This window comes from Channa argus, chromosome 1 (genome assembly GCF_033026475.1).
Source record: "Channa argus isolate prfri chromosome 1, Channa argus male v1.0, whole genome shotgun sequence".
NCBI classification, from domain to species: domain Eukaryota; kingdom Metazoa; phylum Chordata; class Actinopteri; order Anabantiformes; family Channidae; genus Channa; species Channa argus.
The window spans coordinates 9,060,310-9,083,980 of record NC_090197.1 but is presented as its reverse complement, the minus strand read 5'-3'; the positions used below and the strand labels follow the sequence as shown (position 1 = coordinate 9,083,980).

General features: G+C 39.3%; 1 protein-coding gene across 11 annotated transcripts in view; it reads right to left on the bottom strand.

The window, feature by feature from the left end:
• Positions 1–23,671, bottom strand: part of pleca (plectin a) — a 93,454-nt gene that overhangs the window by 66,279 nt on the left and 3,504 nt on the right. For 7 of the 11 annotated variants that reach the window (XM_067490412.1, XM_067490597.1, XM_067490693.1 and 4 more), the window contains exon 4: positions 17,684–17,897. In XM_067490412.1, coding sequence (XP_067346513.1) covers positions 17,684–17,897 — 214 coding nt within the window. Of the gene's footprint in view, positions 1–10,794; positions 11,067–17,683; positions 17,898–19,180; positions 19,346–21,844; positions 22,275–23,671 lie in introns of those variants that run through there. The other 4 variants (XM_067491262.1, XM_067491282.1, XM_067491044.1 and 1 more) reach the window with 3 other exon arrangements.

Genomic DNA, 23,671 nt, shown 5'->3' with positions numbered 1-23,671 from the left:
CATTCACATGTTTATCTAACGTTTGTAACAAGTTATCCACTACTTGCTGTAATAAAAAACAAAAAAATGCACACTGGGACAAATTCTAGCGTATTATGTAAATGATCCTTTTTTAACATCTGAAGCTGTATGTGTTACAGACTCTAAAGGATGCAGATTAAGTAATAAATTTGTTTCTTCCTAAACTGAGAGTTGTTTTGGGATTTAATCAAATATTTACTTTATCTTGGCTCACTAAGGATTTCTACTCCCCAGATTGAGCCTCCCAGGAAGCCCTTGCTCCAAGGCAGAGGACAAATCCTTCCTGCTGAGTTGGGCGATTTATAAATCTAATAATGGCCCAAACACCGAATTAGCGATCTTAAGGCATTTTATCAGTAGACTTTACTGTGAGCAGTAATCAAGCTAATAATACATATAATACTGAAGTGTTTCACTTTTTTTTAGACAGCATCTTCTCACTGCATTTTGTCATTCTGACAGGGAAAGCTGCAATTTCTTAATGAAATCTCTTCAGTAAAATGTTCCCAGCTTTTTACCAGAATTTGATGCTTATCAGATGCTCAAACGGTTTACAAAGCTACAAAAAAAATTACATAATGAAATAAAAAGGAGATGTACTTTATAACTATTCACCCAGCAAAACCTGGTGCCTTAATCCTGGTGTAAATTGTGAAGATACATTAAAATACACACAACCAGCAGGACTGAGCAGCTTCAGGACATCATTTCAGAAAAGAGCTTTACACTGAGGCAATGAAGCTTCCGGCAATGACAGGAGATAATCATCAGTCTGAAATGTGATCTTAATAAAGCTATAACTTTAAAATCCGAAGTAACACACAACAGCATGTTCAAATCTGTATTTATACCTTAACACTATTAGCCACAACATTAAAACATTACTGTTATCTTGGTTCATTTTGTAACAGAAAGTGTGGAACTGGGTACTTTGCACAACTGAAACTCATACAACAAACTAACACTAGATTGGCACTAGCCAGAAAAATAAGAGCACGATCCTCAAATAACGATTATAACTGATCCCCAAGTAATGTTTATTAGACATTGATAAATTAAAATTTCTGTGCTGACTTTATTCCTGGAATTAATTACAGTGATTTGTAAAGAGTTAATACTCTCCAAGAGAAACATATTATATAGATTTGTTAATGTATTTGAGAAAGTGAAGAAACTTAGGATTCCTTGTTAAATGTCATTTCATGGCAAAGTAAACTATCTGACAACCAGCTGAGTAAATGTTTTTTTTTTCCTCCAAGCAGCTGCTCTACCAAGTCAAAATTCACTCAAATTTCAGTCTCATGTCCTTCTTAATCGAAGGTAGAAAATCTGACACAAATCCCCTGCCCCTCTCCTGGATGTGCCTCTTGCCATTATGGAGCTCAGCCACTTGGAGATGGAGCTTAGTCCAGTACACTCTTTGGGTGTGTCTGTGTGTGTGTGTGTGTGTGTGTGTGTGTGTGTGTGTGTGTGTGTGTGTGTGTGTGTGTGTGTGTGTGTGTGTGTGTGTGTGTGTGTGTGTGTGTGTGAGGGGCCTTAGAGAAGGTGATATACTGGGTACTATGCCCTGCTATCTATATTCATTAGAGTGATATAAAACTCCATGTGCAGTTGTTGCAGCCCATCTTTACACACATACAGAGTATGAACCAGTCAGGGAGTCAACTGTCTGCGGCCAAAAATAATCTGTTTACTACTGCCACACCCGGTTTCTTTCACACACAAAGAGGGAAAAAAAATGATATGCAATACATCAAGCTGTCCTGATGTAAAGCTAATTAAAGGAATACAGAACGTGAAGTGACGGGAGTCCTTCACTGAGTCTTTATCTAAGTGAGGGCAACTCTGACTGCATAACTGCACTTCTACTAGTCCCAGATTTTAGGAAAAACAATAACAAGAAATATTCAGTTTACCATAATTCAAGACCATGAAATGCAGCAATCGGGCATTTCAGAATCAGAACCCCAAAAAAATGGTTGGCATTTTTGTTTCATAAATGTCAATAAAAATTAAGAAACTTATTTTCTCTGCAGTACCAATCAATTAATCCGTACTCACTGTTTATTCTGGTTGCTACCCTAAACCTTCATTGTTGTCCAAAATGTATTAAAAACATCACTGTCACAATGCTCCACTCAATGACTTATTTCTTTATTTCAAAACATGTTCTCACATGGTAATACTGTTACTATAAAAATACTGTATTTGATTTTGAACAGCCAGTAATGGAGGCTTTGTAGCCATGTTGTCAAGTTTGATAAGATTTGTCATCTTTCACATTGTTCTTTTCACCAAGTGAGAGATGAAAAAATAAAAATAGGAAGAAAGTTAGTTAGAAAAAATAAAGTTAGGAAGTCAACATGAGCAACACATATGAATGTGGTACAACAAAAGCCAAACATGGTGTGTGAGGGTCTTCGATGTATCACTTTAGACAAAAAAAAAGAGCACATCAATACTAGGAATTCACAGAATGTGTTGTGATTTAAATAAAGGGTTTCTGAGGCCCACTATTCTTCAGATCTACATATCTGAAAGAGAGACATTCAGCTTTTTGCTTTTTATGCCACCATGACAAATCCACTGAAGTCTATTCTACGGGCCACCTGGAAGAATGATATGGTACTTTACAGAACAATGATGGTGTTCCTGACCTTAGCATAAATGAAATAAATGAACAAAATGAATGTGGACAGAATTATTAATGAATATGAGTCAACACGTCACCTTTGGTTTTACCTTGACCACCATGCACTTTGGGTTTATCCAGTAAAGTCTGGAAACATTCAGATGGTTCATGAGTAACACGGACAAGTAAATTTGGAATAGTTTACAAGACAGTGCGATAACTTATTTTCAACATTGTCTGTTTAAGCTAGTACTTTTTGAGCTCTGAAAGAAAAAAAATATTAAACCTTGTCACGGCAGGTCCACTGCCCTCTGGAATTTATGTCACAAAATAAGAGGAGCAGAAAATTTGGGTGTAAATACACTAAAAACGCACAAGTGCTGTTGTGCTGTTCAGTGTAAGTTAAACTCCGAAACCCTATGTGCCAGCCAGTTCAATCCTGGCATTCCTGGCATTTGTCTGGCTTATTGTGGCATGCCAGAACTGGGGGGGTAAGCACTATTGTTCCACACCCCAGCCAGAACCAACGGGAAGGCAGGATCTGTCTGCACTTTAATGAACTGTACAGGCCAAACGATGAGCACAATCGAGAACAAGCAAAACCGAGACTGTGTTTTCTTGCGAGGTTGAAGGGGTAATAGACATATGTGAGGATACAGAACTCATACACTCACTATTTGGCATGATTTGGATTCCATTTTAGTGTCCACTCATAATTAATTTATAGCTCAACAGTGCAGAGCACTCAGACAGGATAAAATGATAGTTTGTATTCAACAGTTTCCTGGACACTAAAGTCTTGCAGTGACCAGACAGATTTCTCTGTCACTGACATCAGCCCTGCAGGCAGATTTGAAAGACATCATTCATGATGTCGCTGCTATGGCGCTGTGGTGGGAACGTAAACACTGTTTACTGTTTACTTGAGGTTAATGTTTAAAAAACCCATTGATTTTTTTTCCCCTTACTGCATATAAGTAAATTAACAGTAAAATAGGTGGATAACAAAAAAAAAATGCAGCTGTGCATAAAAGAGGAAAATGTCCATCTACAACAATTATGTGGCAAATAATTGTGCTAGAGATGACAAATATGACAAATATGTGCAATGTCACTGATTAACTGAAAAATACTATGTGGTATAAAATGAAATGTCTGAAATGTAGTTCTTTGAAAACAAGCAAACCTATTTGTACAGGTACTTAGTGGGGTTTAATCTTTGTGTGGTGTCGGGGTCAAATGGACCCATTTTATAGCTTTACTAAAAGAAAACTCATACAAGAAAAACATCAATTGACCTAAAACTCCATGGCCTTAGATAATTTTCAGTGAAGAATTTCTAACAGAAAAGAAATTACGACCACACATGATGTTCGGGTCAATTTGACCTGCACTCTGACTCTCACTCTCTCTCTCTGTCTCTCTCTCACTCTCTCTCTCTCTCTGTCTGTCTCTCTCTCCACACATATAGCACAGCAGACAGGTGCACATTGCTAAAATGTTGCGAAGTACTGAGAAGCCTTCTGCACCCCTTTTCCCACATTGTGCAGGTGCAGGTTGTGTGGGAACCTACACCTTTTTATCCCAAGCATATGTAGTGTGGAAGGGGCAGAACATATTAATTGTAGTGTATAAGTATAAGTCACCTACAATTCTCCACCAGCAGCATAAGCAGCCTAAATGTTGCGGACAGAGAGGCAGATAGTTAATAGGAAGAAAAGGATGTCGAGTATGAGGATAGCATAGAAGCAAATAAGTGTGTGTTTAAAAAACATTAATAACTTCCATTGAATTTTTTTTCTAGATTTATCTCACCAAGATCTTTATTATCGTTTATTTTTATTAGACAAATTGTAACAATTAAGAAAATGAATTACAATACTTAGATTGTGAAATATGATCAACATTAATTTCAAATGTTAATTATAGTGTCTGTGGTTGAGATAAAGTGTATCATATATATCAGTGTATCAACAGACAGTATTACGTTATGTATTTTTTTGTTACTGTAATGCTTTCAATTTCCAAAGGGACAAAAAGTAAACATAAAGCACAAAAAAAAAAAAAAATCAGTTTGAGATTAAAATCACTGAGTAGAATGAACGTCTTACAATGTGGTCACAATTAATGTCAGCTGTCATTGACTTCAAACATTTGAAGTCCACTGCTTTAACACAAATTGACTCTCAATTACAGCAGACTTTGTGCACCACCAGCAGACTTAGCTAGGCTGAGTTCACTTTGCGGTGGTTTATGGTTGGGAATCAATTAAATTTTTATGTAATTTATCATCAAAGGGAATTTAGACTCAGTGAAATTAAGTTAACTAGTCTATTAGTACCAGATAAATGGGGGGACGACTGAAATCCGTGTTGGCAAACTGAACAGTGAAGATTAAACGTTGTACCCTAGAAAACGCCGCTGACAGGGTCATTATGTCATTGAAGAGGTCAAAGCTTCCTACCTTTCGTAGGCATAACAGCTTTTTAAGGCTTTAGTGCCTTTAAAATGACATTAAATATGTTTGAGCCTATTCGCCTGACAGAGTTAACTATTCAATTTGTTTTGGTCCTTTCGGTTTATCCCGTGAGTTCTGGGTCGCCACATTGTCCGCGTGTTGATTTGGCACAGTTTTTACACTGGATGCCCTTCCTGACGCAACCCCCCCCAATTTCTACCGGGCTTGGAAATGCACAAATGGTTAATTTGCTGTTTTGTTGCTTTATTCTTACATTGAAATTAAACACAATTATATTTTAATTTTGGTCAGGCAGAATCAGCAGTTTAAAAATTAGGAGCATGATTGTGATAGGCATTGCATTTTTGATGTCTTTATAAATCCATTGATGTAACGAGTTGTTAACAGAATCATTTTTAAAAAAAACTCTGTGAACCCCGTTATCTTAATGACTTGTTAGCCCTGCACATAACTTTTACATTAATAATGCGAGTCTCAATTCAGTGGCTGCATCCTCCTTATGTCAGAGTTGCTACTGGGACTGTTAACCAGTAACCTGATTTTAAGGTTAATATTGTTTTGGTAGGGTCTACACATTACTAAAATGGTAGGATATATTTGACAATATGTCCAATCACTGCACTGACACACAAATCCTGTAGTCACCACACTATGTTTCAATGGTATATGTGAACTAACACAAAGCAAACAGGTCAACTGACAAACTGACGTGAAGTAGCAGACAGCGAGTGAAAATTCTGCTGCAGCTTCTGAGCTTGTGGTATTACTGTACCCTGAGCCCCCTGATGGCACAGGACTGTGGGACAGATAGTGGGTGTAAACATATATGGTAAATGGTAAAGGCTCTGCTCTTATATACTGCTTTTCTACCTATATGTACTCAAAGCGCTTTCTTATTCACCCATTCGCACTCACAATCACAAACACAAACACACACACACACACACACACTGACAGGGGAGCTGCTATGCAACTGGCCAACACTCACCAGGAGCAACTAAGTTGGGGTTCAGTGTCTTGCTCAATGACACTTTGACATGTGACTGAAGGAGCCGGGGATCGGACCAACAACTGCGGTATGGACGACCGCTCCACCTCCATTGCCACAGCAGCCCCGGGGGAGAAATTATGCGTACAAGTCCTCTGTCAATGGAGGCCCTCACACCCATGGCAGACAAACCATACATTAATGACCTGAACTGTAACCATTTGTCTTTTGTCCAAATTTTACACCTAAGGAAAAATAGAAAATTTCCTTTTCTTTCAAATAAATAATCTGTGTATAAATAAAAAAAATGTGATCAAGCTAAAAACAAGGCTGCTTTACATTTTGTCGTTATATTAATGTTTTCATCTGACAGTGACGATAATCTTAATGGTCAGAAGACACATAGACAACCAAGGGAAAAAGCTAAACCCTCTAAAATAATATACTTTGTTCATGCATGCAGACCAAATCACATTCCATAGACTTTCCTTTGGACCCACTGTACATGAAACCTGCCCTCCAGTTGCTTAAAAGAGGGTCTGAAGAGTTTAAGGACAATAGAAAACTATTCATTCTCTCCACATTTACATCCTTATTATGGCCAACCTGTTTGTCCTGTTGGTTTTATTGGCTTTAGTGCCGTAATTTATTGATTATATGTCAGAAATGTATACTTTTATGTACTGCATTTTGATATTTAAAAGATAATATCAACAGAAGACTTAGAAAGCATTAAAAATAAAATTCAAATAACAGACATACAGAATTGACATACAAATATATGGAAGATCAAATGTCAACAATTTACACAGAGTAAAAAACTAAGAAGCTTTTTTTTTTTTTTCTCACACATTCACACATTAATCAACAGAAAAGAGCATTTATAGTCTCATGTATATGTAGGTAAGAGCCACAATAATGTTGTTGGGCACTTTTTTGTCCCCTATGAGAAGAAATTTCAACTAGAAGATTTTTCCGTTTCCTTTTCCATAAAACAGTAGGTGCATTGGATGTTAGTAAGAGCTACACATGATGTGAGAATAATGAGTTGCATTTATGTGCACGTATGATTTTCTGAATGCACAACATGCCTCCAAGGACTATTGCTATTTTTAAATTTGAGATCAAGTTGCATGAAACTGATCTGAGGGACGTACTGGAAGTGCAGTGTTGAGGGGGCTTCTCTGTGGACGCTGTGGCTCAACAGTGATTCAGATGACAAACTTATCACAGGCCTTTTAGACGTGAACCCTGTTGGTAATCTTACACACAGACACACACGGGTCTTAATAGACAATAATATCTCTAGCTTCTAACTATCACAACTAACTTTCTAATTCAATCGTATCTTTTTTTAACTATTCCACTCTATTTTTATTCAGTCAGGATAAGCTTGACATATTAGAATTTCTCCTCATTTATCTATACTCTTTTTCACTGTCTGCAGCCACCAATTTTCCTCTTAAGTTTAGAAAGTGGCTTCTTTTTAGGGCTTTGGGGTTTGAGGAAAATTCACTTTGAATGGCAGAGCTTGGCAGAAAAACCCTACAAAATCAAACTTGATAACTGTGGTCATTATTGAGGTTCTTCTGTTTCCCAAGTGTGTTTGTGTGTGTGCGCGTGTATATATGAAGAAATATCTAACATGCAAATAAAATGCAACTTGTAGAGAGCATATCAATATGTTATGAAAATCGTGACTTGATTTGCAAAACTATTCATTGTTATAACTTTTTGCATCCTTTAAATAACAACAGGGCATTAAAACACTGTACAAACTTTTTTTGTTTTTCTTTAACGAGAATAACTCGGGAACTGGCCATGTAAACTTCTGGGGTATTTTTGTAGTGTGTATTTAAAGCAGAGCTGCGTGTTTTACACTGATAGATCTGTCCAGTCACTATAATAACACAAACCTCTGCTTGACTACACTTAATAATTCTCATAGGAAACTGAATTTCACCTGTTGCAATTACTTATGCAAGCTGTCATCTAAACAACTAAAACAGTAATGTCTTTCCATGTGATTCCACAGTGAATACTCAAGCTGCAAATGCTAAAAGGGATTTTAAACACACACTCAAGGTACTTTTCAGCCTTATAGACAAATTCTTTTACAAGTTGCCTCTTGATCACCCACTCACACACTGATGGCGCCTGCCAGGCCCACTGGGATCAACTCCGAGTTAAGTGTCTTCACGAGGACCCTTGTAGAGAGGAAGAGCCAGGAACTGAACCACCAAACCTAAAATTAGTGGATGACCAGAACTAGCCCAAATTAGAAGGAACCATTTAAATGTATCCCCTCAGTGGAAAATGCAGGAGGGATTCTTTTTTCAGGATCTGATTTCTCTTAATAGTGTAATGGATTCTGAGCCGGTGTCAATAGTTAATGGACAGATAAAACCTGAAGGAATTAAATCACTGACAGCATTTAAATCATGCATTATATTCACAGTAATATAGAAGATGCCCTCTGGAATCAATAAACACTGAATATCAACTGCATGTGAGTTGGGACATATACATACATACACAAACTTAAAACAAGGGTTTAGAGAAAGGGCTGACATCTTGTGGCAGCCCCCCACAAATAAACAAACCCACTTTTAGCTTCATGCCACAAGGGAAAGCTGATGGAGCCTTAATGAACTTTAACTCTTTTAATTCGCCATGATTTTGTAACCAGCATATTCATTTTTTCTGGAAGTACAATTATCTAAAATAAATATTATCAAGCCAAAAACCAACAATAAGAAAGAGTAACAGGAAAAGTGCTCTTGGCAGAGGCACTTGGGGTTTTGACTGGGGTGTGGAGCACCAGACTGGTGCCAGAGCAACACAGCAGGAACACTGATCTCAGTGACAGGCACAGTAGGCAGCCACATGGGAAGAAAATGACTAGGCTGGTGTGATTGGATAGAATGATACTGTTCCCAAGACCAGGCCCATTTCAACTTATTGATAGTTTGTAACTGGGGTGGAAATTGTACCAACAGTTATGAGTTCTGACTTTATTTAAAAGCTATTTTTATTCAGACATTCACACTGCTTTTCCACAACAATGCTTTACACACACACACACACACACACACACACAGTCTCTCTCTTTCCGTCTCTATTAAAGTCTGCACAAAGTATCTGAAGATCTACTAAATGGGAGCTGCCTCTTCCCTTACATCATATGTACCTGTCAACTGAGGCCCTTACTCACACCGCCTCCAGATGTTGATATAATCAGCTTGTCTTTACTCGTACATTGGGCCTGAGAATGACCCATGTAGGCCAAATTCAGCTGGTAAAAAACACAATAAGATTCCTACTCAATCTTATATTCCAACATCTTAATAACAGAATTGTGAATTGGATTAACCTGAGCACATTAGTAATTGACTAATTGACCAGTGCTCACTAGGTTAGTGAGAAATTACATGTCAAATAGTTTATGTCAAACTAAAAAGGCCAAAATATAAAGCTATTACAATTTTACACTACTATACAAAAAAAGCAAATCCTTGGCAAAAAAATTTGGTATTTTATTTTTACAAATAAAGTTTTAATTAAAAGGTTTCAAACGGGGTTTTCATGGTAACAAATAGAGGTTATGTTCTGTCTCTTTTTACTTCATCAAAAAATACATACAAGATGGCCAAAACTCTGCATGTAACTGCCGATAGCTGTCACAACACAACTAGCATAAAACATACCTCCACAGCACTATAGTGGTTAAAAGCTCCACAGGGTGTCTTTAATGTGCTGTTGATAAGCAACTCAATTAATCGGCTGCTTGTTTTGGCTCCAATTTATTAAAGAAATAAAATAGATGCATCTAAAATAAATCAGAGATTCTGCCTAATCACATGCATGTCAGGGTGAACACAGTGTTTGTGAGACACAGAAATCAGGATTTACTCCCAGGACTGGCAATGGTCATATTCAAACCCATTATTCAAATAAACAAAGGGAACTCCACGAATATTATAACAAATTATGGGCTTCGGTGTATGAGCTTTATCTCTGCAGTCCTTTCTGAAATGAAATTGAACACCACGGAATCATGCTAGTGTTTACCCAGACATAATCAAACAAATGACCTTCTCTTTTGCAGCACATTCGGTCATGTTGAACTTGGACCTATGGCAATTAATTACAAGCCAAATGTCTCATCCACACGGCCCAGTGTTTCCTGATGTATGCATAGGAGTCTGTCAGGTCAAAAGAGAAGACAATGAGAACCAGGCACAACATGACACAGGTCTTCCCTCACTGTATAAAAGGCCACACAGTAACCTTGTGCCCTTTAGACAGGCTTTTTAACTTTAAACTCTGTCAGATTCACCTGAACACAACTGTCAAACTTCATTACTGAGGATCCCTGTTATCCCTCTGTAAAAAAAGGAAAAAGCTGATGTATAAGTCTATGTCTTTGCAGCAGAAATAGGGCTTCACTGTCATGTGTGTCTACAGCAGAAATCTTATACTTCCTGTTTCCTAAAAGGCCATCTGTGTAAATCAATATGGAACCAATTATTACTGGGTTAGTCAGTCAGGTTTACATACTGCACTCAATGGAGCATGCACACACCCACCTGCCATTCAAACAACTCTCACCATGGTTGTCATTTGGGTATGTTGAGTAAAAGGGAGTAAAGAAGAGAAGGGTTGAGGTGTTACCTTTATATTTCTCTCTGACGTTCTCGTAAGCTTGCACATAGTCCTGTTCCTCTAGCAGCCGCTTCCCTGGGTCAAATATGGGCATGGACATGGCCTGGCTGATACTGGGTCAGGGTTTGGGCACCTTCCTCCTTTCCTCTCCCTTTCAAACTTTCCTTTTAACTTTCAATTGGCACTGTGTTCCTTCCTTTCACTCCCTGACCCCTCAGAGCTGATAAAACCTTTCCTGGCTTTCTGTCCACCTATCTGTCTGTCCCACCTTCTTCCTCTCACACACACTGTCACAGTATTCCCTCTAAAGCTGTAGGTTTCATTCCGGACCACCACCACCACTCCCCTCCTCTTCTTGAGAAATACCCACACATATGTCAGACCCTCCTCTTAAAGGCACAGAATCTACCACACACCACAAAGACAGATACCAGTTGAGGCTGAGCAACAGATCCAACACATGCACCGCTCAGGCCAACTCCACCCCAGAGAGATACACAGGGCTACATCCATGAAAAAACAAATGACGGAGTTGTATGGGGTCATTTGAGTTCCTGCTATTAGAGAAATTGGGGCAAGGCCGACCAAGTAGATCCTGGTGTAGTCACAGCAAACTACCAGAACTTTTGCATGCTTATCCTCAAAGTCACGTCATATTCCCAAAACAGAATGACGGCAGATTGCGAGGTGTTAATGCCAGAGAACCACACCTCTTCAGTACAACACTGGTTGGGTGCTGGTTCACATGATTTAAAACAAGGTTCCCTACATCTGAGACTTTAGGACACAACTTCTCAGTCCTGCCGGTTAATTACCAATGTGAACAAAAAGTATCACCTTACATAATGCTGACAGCCTTTTCTTGCTTTCAGGAAAAAGTATTTGATAAACCCACCACAAAATGCAAAATACATCCACTTAGATGTCAGAAGTTTGTCAGGCACTACACTAAACTAAGACCGGTGCAGTCTAATACAACATTCCTGCAATAAATTCATCTCTGGAATATATTAGTTTTACCTTGATGTAACTAATAAATTGCCAAATGAGGGTAGATAAAAGAAGTTAAGTGATCCTGAAAGTGTCCATCAAGGTTTACTCCCTGATCTGACTTGGATGCAGGAAATTCAAAATAAATTAAAATGAACATTCAGCTGATTTCATAGGAATAAAAATGAGCATAGGCTACATCACTAGTAGCTGCCCAGTGTCACAACCACAGTAACAGATTTACTATTACTCTCAAGCTAGTCACAGACTCTCACAGATGACGTGGTGACAACTGGATCTTAAAACCCTAAAAACACAGACATACTGTATACAGTACACTAAATAACACTATTAAATGGAAAATTAACAATGCAGAAATCACAGCATGGTTTATTATACTTTGCTGTGAGCAACATAATTAATAAGATTTACATCCACATTTAGGCCACTCAGCGTAGTAATGCACCACATTCTCACTGTCAGTACTAACAAACTACGGCAGATCTCTCCAGCTTGAGCACACATGTGGGTGTTATCGCTTTCTTATCGAGCTGGGAGGCTGCGTTTACTCAGCCATCTCGAGAATTAGGGGAATTTCACTAGCATAAAAACTGCGTGTTGCAAAATTCACGTGAATAAACCACCCACGTCAGGAATGGGGTAAAATCTGTCAACACTTGAATCAGCAAGCACAGTTCTGCAACTTTGAGAAACCCAACTAAGTGCAGTGTTTCTCAACCACTGAGTTATGACCTGAAACTAAGATACAGAAACTTTCTGACAAGGACTTTGTTATGTTGTCTGTAAAATATTCCAATTATAATTGATGTTAAAAATTGCTTTATGGATACATTGTTTGGAAATCCTCTCTATCCAATAGTATAGTATAAACAAAAAAAACAAAAAAAAGAACCCACTGTTTCTCATCGCTGGCCACAGTGCGGTGTGAGTCTTACTTTTGTTTGTTTGCTTGTCCCGCTTTGGCTGGTGTGACAGACTGTGGTGGCTACAGCTGTCCCACACTTCACCAAACCATAATCTCTCTGCCAAGGCTGAGCCAGCAATGTATTTTCTCTGCTAAAATACAGTAAAAGAAAACAACACATTTAAAGAAGTATACAACCTTCCACTCACTATTCATTGGTTTTGTGTGCTCATTGATTTGTGTTCGAAAGACCTTGTCTGCTTGCCTAAGGGTTTGAGGTCTGAATAGTAATTAGATGTTGGAAGAGAGTCCATGTTAGGACAATGTGTCGTAAAGATATGTTTTACTGCAGCTATAGTATTGTTTTCTGCAAAACAGCAAAGCATGTCTGCCTTAATTCCAGTAATTACCGTTGCTGTGGTAACAAATGGGTTGTTGGTAGTGGTTTTCTGTAAATGACTCCTTTTAGTTTTATCTGGTTTTATCACAAGGCACATGTTTGTAATTACAGTGTGGCTAAAGTCTATTAATAAAAGGCCCAAAATCCAATAAAGAAATTAAATGCAATGGAAAAAATGATGAAAAGGCACATAAACAATTTTTTTATGCAAGTGATTTCAGATTATAAATAATATTTGTTTTTTTCTTTCAATTCTGTGTGTTGGCTAAGCTCCATATTTACTGCACTGAAAATATGGAAAGGATTTTTTTAATGTTGGGTCAAATAAAGGGTTTATGAACAGGGAAAGACCAGTGACACAGAAAGATGCTCCATGCTGCAGTTCATCTTTATATACTGTCCTCTAGTGTCCAGTCTGTACACTGCAAACTCCTCAGTCCTGGTTCATTCAAGCGCGACACTGATCACGGACACAAAGAGTATGTAGGAAGACTTATCTAAAAGTATTTAGGCCTCAAAGAAAAAAGACGTATGAAAGAGAGGAAGCCACTTATACTCTACTGAACTGCACAGGAGCAACTCCAAAGATACCCTTAATAACACTGTCACACTAATGCAGCCATAGTACAGACTGTAAAATCAATGATGGATCCACAAAAATGCACAAAGTCCCATGATGGAAGCAGCACTAAATTATTTATCTGATACCTTTAGAAGCAGATTCTCAGCAGAATGTGTTTTGTAGCAACTATGGCCTGAACAGTAAAACAAGATAAATCTAATAGTTGCAACAAAGACAGGACAGGAGTACTTTCACAATAAAATACATTTTTCTTTTTCCCTCCTCATCAAACACCCTCAAGCAATGTTCCTGGATTAAATGTGGAAGGATTCACTGTTATTGCTATAACACAAGACTCTTCACCCACAATGTGAAACACAAAACCACATGAGTCAAGTTGTGTCTGTCTGTGAGACACAGGAACACAGTTAGTTCAGAACCTAAAAAAAGAAACCATCATAAAACTTTTGTGTTGTGATTTTTCTTTTTGTGTTGTGATTTTGTGGTTGTGTATGTGTGTGTGTGTGTGTGTGTGTGTGTGTGTGTGTGTGTGTGTGTGTGTGTGTCTCTTTATGGACACCACTTTTCTTTATAACAGAACTACACATAAATCATGCAAGAGCCTAATGCTTCTAATACTAAGACAATGACATGCAGGTTACAATTTTACCTTTGGGGCAAAAATGAAAATTAATCTGTTTCTCTGAGGGCGTAAGTTTCACATCAGATGTGGCAGACAGCAGCTAAATGAAACTGAGAACATCACAGGCCTGAAGGGTTATATAGCAAGACTGGATGCAACTCTTCAAACACCTTTCATCATCTTAGTTGGCCCAAAGACGGGAACAGAAGAGAGTAGATGCAAACATTTAGGTGCTTCACGTCACTGAAATAGCATAATGGTATGTGAAGTTGAGCGAGTCCATTAAGTCTGCAAAAAGAAATATTTCTGCAACAGGTTTACATATCATTAAGCAATGATAAATTCCAACCATCAAATACACCTTCAAAAAATGTAAAAAAGCCTTCTAATTACTGCAAGAATGAGCTGGTTTTACCCACAATAATAATAATAATAAATGATAGCTTCTTCTTTTCCTTTCGGCTGTTCCCTTTCAGGGGTCGCCACAGCGAATCATGTTCCTCCATCTAACCCTGTCCTCTGCATCCTCTTCTCTCAATAATAATAAATGATAGCTTAAAGTATAGAAAGTTAAAAAGGATATTGCCATAATTATTACCCCTAATTCATTATTCTGTATACTCGATCCAGTCCTCCAGTGACATAAAAAGCTGGAAATTAAACTTAAAATTTGAATAATAACCATGGTGCATGTGTGCCACAATTTTTCTGGGGGGTACATGTTCAGTGTTTCCCCACACAATTTCCGTTTTTAGATTCAAGGAAACTATTAGAGGGAGAAGTGATGTTCTGCTTGCACTGATGTACAGCACTTTAGAAGCCCAGACAGTAAGTAACTCACAAAATCCTTGGATTATTTTACACCCATCAGCTCATGTGAGATTCTAAACTACTATTATTCATTCACATTACTCTTCTCAATTTCCCATTGATGACATTTTTCAACAGCATGTTGTTTTTTTTCCACCATCACTCTGTACTGATGCCAGAGTAATTGTCAGAAGTAACAGTTATCTGAACAATAAAGCAGCATGTTAGAAGGCAGCAAAACCTTCACACTTCATGAAACGGTCAGCCAACACTGACCACCTATCAAACTGTCTGCAGCTTGATAACAATTAGTCCTCTTGCTATTTGTTCTGAGATAAAACTGCAGATTCATCCTTGTACTGTATGTGTCTCGCAAGGCTAATGAATCGGTCCAGGGCCATTGTGGCAGAAATCCAGTAAGACCACATTGACTCTGTTGCTCTTATCTAATATATTTCATTGGAACCTGGGGCCTGTGTCTGGAAGCGCTACACCAGGGGTGTCAAACTCAGGGCTTTGAGTGCCGCACAACCTGCTTGTTTTACAACTATCGCAGCGCAACCCTCATCTACCAGCTTCTGATTGATTGAATACATCTGATCCAGGTAATCAGCAGTGGGTAGCTCAGGGAAACCTTAGAAAACAGGAAGGACTGCACATTTGCTCTACATTGAATTTAAGTCATCAGAATTACATTTTAGTTAAATTCTTTCCCAGAAATAAATAAACCAGATACTGTCTCGCAAATGTTTAGTTTTAGGTGTCACTCAGTTCTGCTGCGCTATTGTTTGTGTAGAGGCAACAGAGTCATAAAACACTGCTGCAGTACCCCACCCAACCAAATCAATACAGACAACCAAGTAGGGGGTGGGGGGTTTGGGGAGGCCGTTGAGGCCGTTTATGGTCCAGAGGGACAATCTGAACTCAGCATCCACCACAAAGTGCTGAGGCAGCTGGTCGCATCATCTGACCTCTGCCTCAGTGTTCAGACAGTTAATAGTGGTGAAGTAGCCGCAGAACCTAATGAAGCTCTCAACTGGAAAAGGACATACACTCTGAATAGTTTGAATCCATCCAAGAGACACGAATGACCACAATGAGAAGTGGTAATAATGCAACAATTCTATTACACAATACCCATCTCTCAACCACCTAAAATAACAGCCGATCATTGGTATGAGTTTTTTTATTTGTGTTTTTTTGTCCTTTTGGATTACCCTGTATGTTCAGGGTCATTAGTCTGCATGTTGATTTGGCACAGTTTTTACGCGGATGCCCTGCCTGATGCGACCCTCCCTAATTTCTACCGGGTTTGGAAACTGCACTGCACGACTGGAGATTGGGAAATGGGCTGTTGGGGGTTTAGTGTCTTGCCCAGGGACACTTGGACTGACCCTATGGTCGACAGCCGGCCACTCTACCAACTGCACCACTGCTGCCCCACTGATCGTTGGTATATGAGTAAACCTTTAAAATTAACAACACGAGTGGCTGCGTGTGGCAGCAGTGTAGACCACCAGTTATTGTAGTCGCAATGATATCAATCACAAGTAAAGACTAAAATGAATAATAAACAAGCTGTCACATGTTTGATTAAATATTTCACTAATGTTTAGCTGGAGACTAAGTGCATACATAAAATGTGAATGATTAAAGTGAATTACTACTACAAATGGCAGATGCAAAAGCCAACAGTCATGTTTACATCTTTAAACAAAATAGGCCCATCAATGGGTCCACAGGCAAACCCACAAACAACATGAACAAACAATTCCACTGGTAACACTCATAATATTGAAGTCAGAAGCAGGAAAGTATCGCAATGTACATGCCAAACACAAAGCAAATAAATGATAGCTCAGCACACATACTACATGTAGGCAGATCATTTAGCATGAAACTAAATTGGCAGCATTAGCAGCTTTTCATATTGGTTTCACCTACGCACAGATCTCCAGGATGACAAGAAAACAGCAAGGACCATCACAGCTTTTTTTTTTTAATAATTTATAATAATAAGGATGTTAGCACATGCAACAAATGCTTACTATAAAACAGTGACACCACAACAGCCAACAGCACAGACAGAAAACCGCAGCATCCAACTTCAAAGTGCACATTTTAGGCATCAGCTGATGGAAACAAATTGCCAGCAGTGTCCAAATCACAAACAATTACCATAGTTATTATTCATCAAAATGACGCCAAAGCTGTGCTCTAAACTGAATGGTAAATGGTCTGCACTTATATAGGGCTTTTCTAACTATTGGTACTCAAAGCACTTCACACCGCTTCTCATTCACCCATTCGCACAAACACACACACGCCAATGGGGGAGCTGCTATGAAGCTGGCCAACACTCACTGGGAGCAACTAAGTTTGGGTTCAGTGTCTTGGTCAAGGACACATCGACATTTGATTGGACGACTGCTCTACCTCCTGCACCACAGTCACCCACAAGTGCTAAGACAAGCTTCTTAATAAAACACTACATGAGCAGCAGCAATCACAACCAATGGTAGCTGATTCTCTTTCAGTCTCCATTTTCTTTCTGTGTGTACGCCATACCTGCAATGCGGATGATGGCCCTCTCAGCAGGATCAAGCACGTCTCCAGAGGCCGACTTTGATCTCTTGATGCGATGGTGTTTGGGCAGGTTCCAGGGCAGCGTATCCCCCGGGGATGGAGAGCAGCTTATGGAACTTAGATCCCTGGAGCTCTCCTCTGACGCAGCCCTGACCAAAGGCCTCCTCTTGGCTTTGTCCTTCCCCTCCTCCATAGTCTAAATGGACAAAATGATTTTAAATATATCGACACAGGCTTTCAAATCCTCCAAAAATAAAAGAAAAGGACACAGAAATGAAAAATGTAATCTTTTCTATATTGCTTATTGTTTGATATCAACTAATATTTGTCGCAATTAAGTAAAAAGCCAATAAGAAAAATCATAGCTATTGCTTTACCTGTTTCAAAAATTTTAGCAGAAAAGATGAGATACTGAGAAACCTGCTGTTCAGTAATAACTGAAATTAAATAATTTGCTTTTCTTGATACTAATCTGAGAACAAAGCTCCAAAGCATAATACATATTGGCCAAGACATATAAGAGAAGCCCAAATTTTTTGACATATGATTTAGATGAAGACATTAAAACAAGGGAACACGAGAGCAGAAATATTTATCTAATAAATATGTCACATTTAAATAAAGCTACAGCAAACCAATATACTAAGAGTTAAAGCTAAATCCAAGAAAATGAAAAAAAAAAGAAAACAAAACACCTTTTTACAATATGACAAAATATTGGTAATCACAATGCGTTATAACTGTTATAATCCTGTTATAACTTGAATTCAGCAAATTCATGATTTTAAAATCATACATTTCTGTTTTGTTATATTAAAAAGCGGCTCTGTATTGTTTTAGTTGTGTTGCCCAAACATTTTCTAGTCATGTGAAGTTGAAGGACCCCAAAAGCCTTCTCATGCTTCTCTACCAACATGCATCCGTCTCATGTGCTTATAACACAGTCTACAAAAATCCAACCATCAGTTTTTGTTTTTTGATCGTATATTAAATGACCAGTGTTCCAGCTCATTACTGTACGTGGGAGGTGGTTATGGGACAGGATGAGGTTAGGTAAAAAGAAATATATATATTAAAGAAAATCAGCTATTGGCAAACACTTCAAGCGGTTATGAAGGTATCTTTACATTTCTCAAAACCTCTTTTAGCTTAGTAGGTGTTGGTGTATTCAGTCTATGGAACCAAAAGAAAGACTTAACTTGCATTTGCAGCTGCATTAAAACCAAGATGGCGGCCGTACGACTTCTTAAAAGTCAACGGGTTAAAATCTTTAACTTGTCATGCAGCAGGATTGTTTCTCATCCAGATGGTTTGGGGGGAATGCGGATTCTTATAATTCTTAGAATACCGACCGAATATCGATGAGTGTTTGAAAACGAACTTTTTTCAAACAGCACTTGTTAATTAACTTTTCCACAAATTGACTTCTGTTACTCTCTGACCAGAATGTATTTGAGCTAAAGACCGCGCTAAACTTACCAAGCTGTGTGACTTTCTGTGACATCTTGTTTATTGTCACCCTGATATAAACTGTATCACCATGTCTTGGTTAAAACGTTTGGTCTAAATGTATTAATTCGTCTAATATACCAGGAAAAAGTCTACGGTTGGCAAATATCTGGTAGCAGAACAAGCTTTCAAGTTGCTCTAGCTTAGAAACTTTGGTACCGTTAGCTTAATAGGCTACAAACAACCCATAATGCAATGCGCTCCCAAAGCAACGGTCAATCACAGGTGGGCTCTCCGTTAGCCAATCAGAGTACAGCAGCAGGTGTGATCGTCCTATTATGACCTACTTCAAGTAGACCAGTACTTCCAATGTAGAATGTGAACATTTTTGGATTTTTTTGTTGTGTTGTTTCTAGCAAGTTAATATTGTAGCTGGTTGATGTGAAGCTACTTTCTGCTACACTACATACAACTAGTTTTTTTCCCAGCGGTTCCCAACATAGAGGTCAGGCCTCTGCAAAGGATTAAGAAATGAAGCTGCAGGATTTTAAAATTGTTAATAGAGAAAGTTAATGAAGAAAATATAAAAAGCAAAGTTCACCTACATAAATTTATATTCATCTTCGTGTATCTTTCAAACATTTGCTATTTCATAAAATATTGAATTATTTCAATAAAACCATCTTAGGAGTTAAGAGGAGGAATGTCCCTTATGGGGAACTGCTGACATTTTTTGTAGGGGGTCATTAGCAAAAATTAACCCCGCATTTAACCTTTAACAATGCAAACCACAATCCACAATTCCAAGATTTAATTCAGCAAATATACTTTCTACCACTGGTAAATGAAAATATTGATTGACAACCTAGAGCTATTTTAGAGCATCTATAATTAGACCAATGGTTACAAAAAAAGCTCAGTGCTGTAGCCCAGGCTGCTATTTGAAGAAAAGGTGTGTGTTTTTTTTTTTTTTGTTTTTTTTTTGTAGCTCCTTATACAGCTGCAGTGAGGAGCTGGCCAGGGGCTGCAGATGCAGAAACCATCCTCCCACCCTCCTTTTCTGCTAAGTCACAAACCATTCAGTTCACAGGGTGCTCTCCACAGGGGCGATGGCTGCACCATCGCAGCCTCTCCAACTGTACAGGAGCACACTGGGACAAAGTCCCAGAAGTAACACGGTCTACAGTGCATCAACTATAGTTCAGTGTCAGGTTATTAGTTAGCTGGATGCTACAGTGCTGCAACATTGTAGGCTTGATTCCTTAAATAACTAAACCTTTAACTTATTCACTGAGCTCAAACAAAAGCTAATTTACTGCATGATGTCAGTCTGTTAATACCTCAGGATTTAAACAAGGGTGAAATTGAACATCTGCATACAACATGGTCCTCCCTAACATCACATTATTATTCAACATTTGTGGAAAAACCTTGTGTTTGCAGCCGGTTTTTCATGAAGTAGCACAATATGTCATAGACAAACACTAATGTGTTTGCCTTCAAAAGTAGGGCAATCCTTTTCCTGTGCCACTTCATTGACTAGTCTAAATGGAAACATCAACAATTGGCCCCTATTACACCAATCAGCTCATACCGACGGTTGGAAGAAAGTTTGCTTCTAAAAAATACATTGCACGACTACTTCAGGAATATGCATGCTGATCTGTTTGAGATTACGTATAGTAGCTTCTAAAATAGCCCTACACACAATGGAGGGAGAGGAGGGGGCCCGTGGGTCAGTGGTTGAGCACTGGGTTGGAATGCACAAGGCAGGGGGTTCAAATCCCACCGCCCCATCCAGCCACCAAGGGTGACCTTGGACAAAAAGCCACTGACCACACAATAGAGGGAGAGACGGAGACTGCCCCGAAGAAGCAGTGAACATTTTCTACCAATGAGTCTTCAGTAAATAGAATCCCTAGTCAGCCTGGCAGGAAACCACTAACCTATTTTCATCTCAGGCTCATCGTCATCTCTCTGAATGAATCATTACCGTTCTGCAGAGCGCTAATATTTAGTAACACCTACATCTGCAGGAAGGCGCTGAAAGCATCTGCATTTCAAAAGACAACTAGTGCACATGAAGCTCATCCTTTCTAACATTGTCTCTTCAGTACTCCTGCCTCCAGAGCATCGCTTTTGAGTGTGGCTTTGCTTATGGCCTTTATCCAAGCGGGATGGAAGCATCGGGGTGATCCATAGTTACCACGCAACCCTGAAGAGCAGGAGAGTGAATGCTCCTGAAACTCTCACAATTGGAAGTGGTGCGTGCTGGTATGAACAGACTCTGACTGTGCCTGAATCAACCTGACAGCTAACAGAGGCTCTCTTTTCTCCCGTCTCTCACTCTTCCAAACTGTAAACAACTGCTGGACTTCATTAGGACTGGATCGGTTGATCATCAGTTGGACAGAGAAAGCTGTCAAGACGTGATCCTTCTCCAAAAACCGCCTCACACTTGCACCCAGTCAGACGTGAGCTGCACTGCAGCGCCACACCTGACATTTGGCGCACCTGCTGTTTTCACAGGTTAGGAGGATGCGAGCACACTCCCATATTCTCACGGGGTTTGGTAGGTCGTAGGCCTAATTTGTAATCTGCTGGTTTCCAAATGACACCGAATCATGTGATTAACAGCGTCAGCGATGCGGCAAAACAGGGATAATTAATAATCTACATTCCTCGTTTACTCACGCCCAAAATATCCAGGATTACTGCTGTTTTAGTATCGGGTAAACAATCTCAAAATCCCGTTTACTGCAGGGGAACAGTCGATGGATTCCTCTCAGTTTGGTCCGCTCAAACTTATGGTGCCGTCATCCTCATTCGCAGCGAGAGTCGCGCCTGCGTCCCGCAGGATCCGGGCTTTGGGATGTTGAGGCGGTCGGACCTAGACGGACACAGGCTGCATGGCGAACCGAGAGGAGGAATCTGCTACCTCAGCCTGCAGCCTGCGTTGCCCGTCTCTGTTAGTACAAGTGCGCTGGCGAAGTTGTCGCTAAATGGCAGCGGGCGCATATGGATGGAGATGAGAGCTGATGTGACTGCAGCTGTGCTCGGTGCGCATGTGAAAACCGAGCTCAGGTCAGGATGATTGCGGCGTGCGGAGGCAGGAGCTGCTACACGTTAGGCTGCACCCTGCAGAATAGCCTATGTTATTTAATAGTCGCTATGCAGACGATCAGTTTCAGAGTAGGTGCGGGAAATGCTTCTATAACTATCGGCTCAGAACGGGAAATCTCACATTTCTTACAACCACTCACTTCTGGGATGCTGTTACATGAGAGGCAGCGCCACGCAGCACACTTCTGCTGAGCTCAGCATCGGTCAAGCATGTGGAAACAGATGTGCTCATGTGACGCGTGCATAGGCTGTGACTGTCATTAAGATGAGAAATACATTTTAACACCTCTGTCTTTTCAGCCCAAACATGTACAGCCAACACTGCATATCCACATTGGATGATCAAATCACTAACTAAACTAATCACCTAAACTATTTCTGTAGATGTTGACAGTTGAATCAATTACCATTTTCCTCTGTCTGCACTTTGCTTAAACAGCAAGTGAAAAATTATTAATCAAAAAACTTCCCCCAAAAAAGGGGACTCATTAATGTTTTTCAGGTTCCATCTTCGTTCCAAATGGGGCCAAGTTGCTCTGAGTGACATTAAAAGCTGGGCTGGGTCTTTACATAATCCAAACAACATGAATCATAGGCTTGTTTGTGTGGCACTACTACATGATTAGTCTCCCACTTGGAGGATGAATGAATGTGCTTGGTGTGAAGAGATGGGTCAAACCCACACTGAGCCCACTCTTGTGTTCAGAAACTATGTGTGTGGTGAGTCCTGAATGCCAGTGTCTGTGCCAGGTCTGTCGCCATTGTGCTGAAGGCTCAAGTCTGATCAACCAACTGCTTCATGCACCCAGGGAGCTGTGCAGCTCAGATGAAGGGCAATGACGTTTCAGGTCAGTTTAGACATGTTATAATCACTGTGGCAATAAATGTAATCAACCATTTCTGAATGATTATATCAGAGGCACATCAGTCCAAACAGTGGGCCAACATTACTCCAGTGAATTGTGATCAACTACCAGTGCTTTTGTTTCTCTAAAACAAATGATGGAAAATACAATAATCCAACTTCGACATCCAAAGACCTCATTTGTGCCTTCCCTCTTATACGATTCAATCTCCTTAAGTACTAAGTACTTTATATTTCTATATATTTTAAGTGACATTAAAAAAAAGTACAATAAAAGTTCTTCAGGTCCAAGGGAATCAATAATTTATATCTTTGGTAAATTAAGTCTTTTGTGTGTCTTTGTACGCCCACAAGTACCAGACATTAAACTGATAAGAACAGATGCTACATGTGATCTCAGCCTTTGCAAAGTGACGTCACTGGTAATTGAACTAAAAGCCTAAAAACCAACAGGCGGTTGGATATTTTTGCTTTTGAAATGCTGCTTTTGAGTCATCACTGTCCAATAAGCCATAACTCTGCCAACTGGATAG